At 27.4% G+C, this 4,596-nt stretch overlaps 1 protein-coding gene across 1 annotated transcript; it reads left to right on the top strand.

Annotated features, from left to right (window-relative positions):
* Positions 1–1,044: 1,044 nt before the first annotated feature.
* On the top strand, positions 1,045–3,898 carry LOC112692097 (cytoplasmic polyadenylation element-binding protein 1). The gene is made up of 9 exons (XM_025566649.1): positions 1,045–1,231; positions 1,375–1,504; positions 1,573–1,688; positions 1,888–2,214; positions 2,283–2,586; positions 2,645–3,130; positions 3,189–3,316; positions 3,376–3,626; positions 3,695–3,898. Exons 1-9 carry the CDS (start codon positions 1,214–1,216, stop codon positions 3,711–3,713), a joined length of 1,779 nt encoding a protein of 592 aa, XP_025422434.1. The 5' UTR covers positions 1,045–1,213; the 3' UTR covers positions 3,714–3,898.
* Positions 3,899–4,596: the final 698 nt, after the last annotated feature.

The following is a 4,596-nucleotide window of genomic DNA, read 5'->3' as shown; positions in this document are numbered from 1 at the left end:
ATCACTAAATAAAATTAAAATTGTTTAGTTTAAGTATTAATGATGAAGCTAATTATTTTTTGTAGTGATAAGTTTAATTATTTTAATTAAGTGTAATAATTAAAATGGTAATTTTTTTTGTTGTGATAATATACTTTTTTCATTCATCAATAATCATTTGATATTTTTTTGTACTGTATGCAGACACGTATTTAGAGTTTTGACGCCCCAGGAAAAATGATATTGTTACTTCTACACATATTTTATACACACATTTCAAGGAAGATCATATTTATTATTTATGGATTTTACGTGGTCAACTTTTGAAAATATTATCATGAAAATAAAAATTGCAGCGTGGTCACTATGCAAAATCTTAAAATATTACATTTTTTTGATTGAAGAATGAAAATGGATGATCGATTATGGTTATTATGGTTACCAAAAATGCTATCATCCCTTAATCCTAAAAAAATTTGCCACCCGGGGCGATAGTCCTCCCTCACCCCTTCATACACCCATTATATGAAATATACTGTATGAATACGTCTATATTTAACGATGATCGAACATTTTTTTAAGTTTCCGTAAAAAATCTTGATTGTACAACGCTATATATTATAATAAGTAGATGTGTATTTATAATACCCAATGGCTATCGGGGATACCATTTAGTGCACTATACCTATAAAATATTATTACAGAAAATATTATCATACATTTAAAACATTAACTAGTGTCAATGTAGTAAAATTAATCATCAGGTGAGTTTTTAATAATTTTATTAATATTGTACAAAAATATAAATCAAATCTGATAAAGAAAAGAAAGTTTTGTAAGTAAATTTTCGGGGATTTTTATTTCTAAAGGTAAAAATATACATTTTTTATTGGAAAATTGTTGCTTGGGAATTTCAGGAGTGAACAATAGGTATTGCATGGGCTCATATGTAAAGGGCGTATTGTACTCTTTAATATATTTTTATTGGTCGCAATATAATATGATCAACCAATCAGAGACGGCTACCCACGATAATGCGCATCCAATATGTGCGGTAACTTTAAGTTCGAATAGACCTCCACCGTTAACTAACAACGATTAGTTCTCTGCCACAAGTCGACTGGTGATTAACGATTTTATATTTTCTAGATTTTAATTTTCAGTCTTATAAGTTTTATTCGCTTCTCCTTTAATTTTTCTTTATTAATTATTTCAACTTCTCAAAGCAACAATTATGTCTACATTTAGAAGAGTAAGTACATTATTATTATTTTTTATTTTTAACTATTAATTATTTTAAAATTGTTCTTCAATAATTATACTGTTCGATTTCATTTTTATTTTTTCATTTAATAACTAAATGTTTTGTATTATAAATTAAATAATTATTATTAGGGTTCAATTTTCCAAAACCAAGACATTCCGGAAATAACTTCTCCTTCAGTGGGTCAAGATAGAAGCACTAGAGACTACAACAGCTTCTTTTCTTCACCTGATCTGATTTTAAGTCCGACGAGAAATTCTGGTAAATAATATTTAATACATTTTATTATAATAAATACATATTGCTAAAAAAATATATATATTTTGTAGGAGATTACTTTAGTTCTATTTCAGAATTATATGCCTTAAATAAACCGCGAAATTCAATGATGAGTCGACAATCTGTTCCTAATTTTTCTACACCATTAAGACAATATACTGTTCAAGTGAGTGTTTGAAATTGTAATACTTTCTATCTATGGCAAATGTATGGTTCATTATTCTCTCTGACATTAATTTTAATCTGATAATTGCTATGTTAACAACGTACATTCATTTTTTCTCGAAATTTTCTGATCTATACATTGTTTTGTAATTTTTGATTTACCATATTTGTTTATAAATATGTCATTGACATTTTTCTAGGAACAATTAGGTAATATAAGACGAAATTCTCTCCATTTTCCATACCTCGCGGACCGAAACATTACTAATATGACTGATTTTGGAAACTTAAGTCAAACCAAAGATGGTGCTAGTGACATTGGGAATAAAAATTTGCGACGACCTAAATTAGATTTGTCATTTACGTCTTATGGTTATCAGAGCCCACAACAACAGTATCGTGTATCTCCTACATACAGTGATGGTAGTGATCCTTTAATTTCACATTTGATGATGGGAGGGTCCAGATCAAATACTCCCGACGATTCAGATGTATCTAATAGCCCAGAAGCTATGTCTGATTTAATAGTAAGTATTTTATTTCTTATTCTTGAAATACCTACAAATTATTACTACTTAAAAATTTTTATTTTTAGAATCAAGTGAATATTAATCCTTATGGTTCTTCTCCGTTAACTGAACAAGACCTAGCAAATATGCAACGGATATCGAATGGGAGATTGTCAGTGGGTGAAAATATACATCATCAAACCCAAAATTTATTAAGCTCGTTATTGGTTAATCAAAGTCAATATCCCACTCGATATGGTTCACCTGCTGCTAGTCAGTCACCAGTTTATGAAAAAAGATCCCCTCCTCCGTTTTGGTCTCCTACAAAGCCGAAAAATGACAACAATAATAATCTGGTGGAAAATCGAAATTTAAACCGCAATGTTAATAGTAAGATATTTACTAAATTTGTATTATGTTTCATATTGTTTAATTTTTTTTATTTTAGGTGGATTACATAAAGATCCTATATTTACTTGGAGTGGACAACTGCCTAAAATTGTACATAATTCCCCGACTTATTCATGCAAAGTATTTTTGGGAGGTGTACCATGGGATATAACTGAAGATGGTTTAATTATGGCATTTAGTAAATTTGGATCTATCAAAGTTGAATGGCCAGGAACATCAACTAATTTAAATCAGCCCAAAGGTTATGTCTATATAATTATGCAGTCCGATCAAATGGTCAAACAATTGTTGGAGTCTTGTACAAGTGGTGGAAATTATTATTTTAAAATATCATCGCGCAAAATGAAAGGAAAAGAAGTTCAAGTAATTCCATGGTTGATAAATGACAGTAATTATGTTAAACATCCATCTCAAAAATTGGATCCCACTCGAACTGTATTTGTAGGTGCCTTGCATGGAATGATGAATGCTCAAGGTTTATTTAAAATAATGGATGATTTGTTTGGCAATGTTTCTTATGCAGGTATGGCTAATCAATTTTTTGTCTTTAACATTATGCTAATATTTATGATTTTTTACAGGAATTGATACAGATAAATATAAGTATCCAATTGGATCTGGTAGAATAACATTTTCTACTTATCAGTCTTATACTAAAGCTGTCGCTGCTTCTTTTGTAGAAGTCAAAACTCCTAAATTTTGTAAAAAGGTAATTTTTTTTTCTTTGCTATTAATTTCATTATATATTAATTTACGCAATTCTTTTAGATTCAGGTTGATCCATACTTGGAAGACAGTGCTTGTGGTGTTTGTAACATTCAACTTGGACCATACTTCTGTAGAGATCAATTATGTTATCGTTACTATTGCCGTGGATGTTGGAATTGGAAACATACAAGTCCTGCATTAAGTACTCATCGTCCGTTAATGCGCAATTCTAAGCATACTCCAACTAGTATTAGTTCACCGCCAAGATTTACATCTCCAAATAATAACAGTTTTTCGCCTACTCATAATCCGTAAGTTAAAATTTTATTATTATACATTTAATGTTATTAACATCAACATCATTATATTATTCCTGTAGGTTTGAAGTGGAACTATGAATTTAAAGCCAACAACTTCTATATTTTTTTGTTATTTGTTATCTTCTGAAAATTTATTGTGTATTAAGAGTACAATTTTGTTAAATTTCTTTATAAAAGTTCTTTATTTTTAAGATAAGTACAAACAATTTAAAATTACTGGGATTTCTTATAAACATCAGTGTCTATTTTTTTTTTTTTTTTAATTGTTTCAATATTATTCTTGAATTTTGTATTGAGTTACAAAAATTATGCATGCTATTATATTTTGTGAAATATAGTTACTTTTTACTATTATATTTTGCATTTTCATTATTCCTATTTCTAAAGCTTCCACTTAAAAACTTCAGTTTAATTAGAAAATAATATTCAAATTAAAACTTCATTGCGAATTATATTTTTACCTTTATTATATTGTTCCATATTATAAAAATTAATGAATTTAGTCAAGAAAGATTGAAGAAGCTTGAAAAGAAAAATTGTGTTTTTTTTTGTTGAAATCTTTTTTATTTGTAATTTTTTAATTAGTAGGAGAGGAATCTCAAGGAAAATCATTTTATATATGTAATATCTAAAACACTTTCTAATACTTGCTAAAAATTAAAAGTATATTAAATTCAAGAGTTATGATATAAAATACTTTTGACTCTTAGTATTATGAAACTATTGCAACATTTATCAGTAAAACTGTTCAGAATCATTTTAATAAAAGCTTATAATAACTAATTCAGTGAAGCGACCAACAGAAGTTGGTTAATAAAAAAATTGTTTAAAAAATAAAACTTAATATTTTAAATTTATCTAAGAATAAAAAACATAGTTCAAATAAACTTTTAAATACATAGAAAAATAGCATTTATTTATCTATCTATATACTATGATTTAAACATAAAATATTATATAG

The sequence above is a fragment of the Sipha flava genome, unplaced genomic scaffold (genome assembly GCF_003268045.1).
Source record: "Sipha flava isolate LNK unplaced genomic scaffold, YSA_version1 70_pilon_pilon, whole genome shotgun sequence".
NCBI classification, from domain to species: domain Eukaryota; kingdom Metazoa; phylum Arthropoda; class Insecta; order Hemiptera; family Aphididae; genus Sipha; species Sipha flava.
Note: the sequence above shows the minus strand (reverse complement) of the source record. Positions and strands in the feature narration are given on the sequence as shown.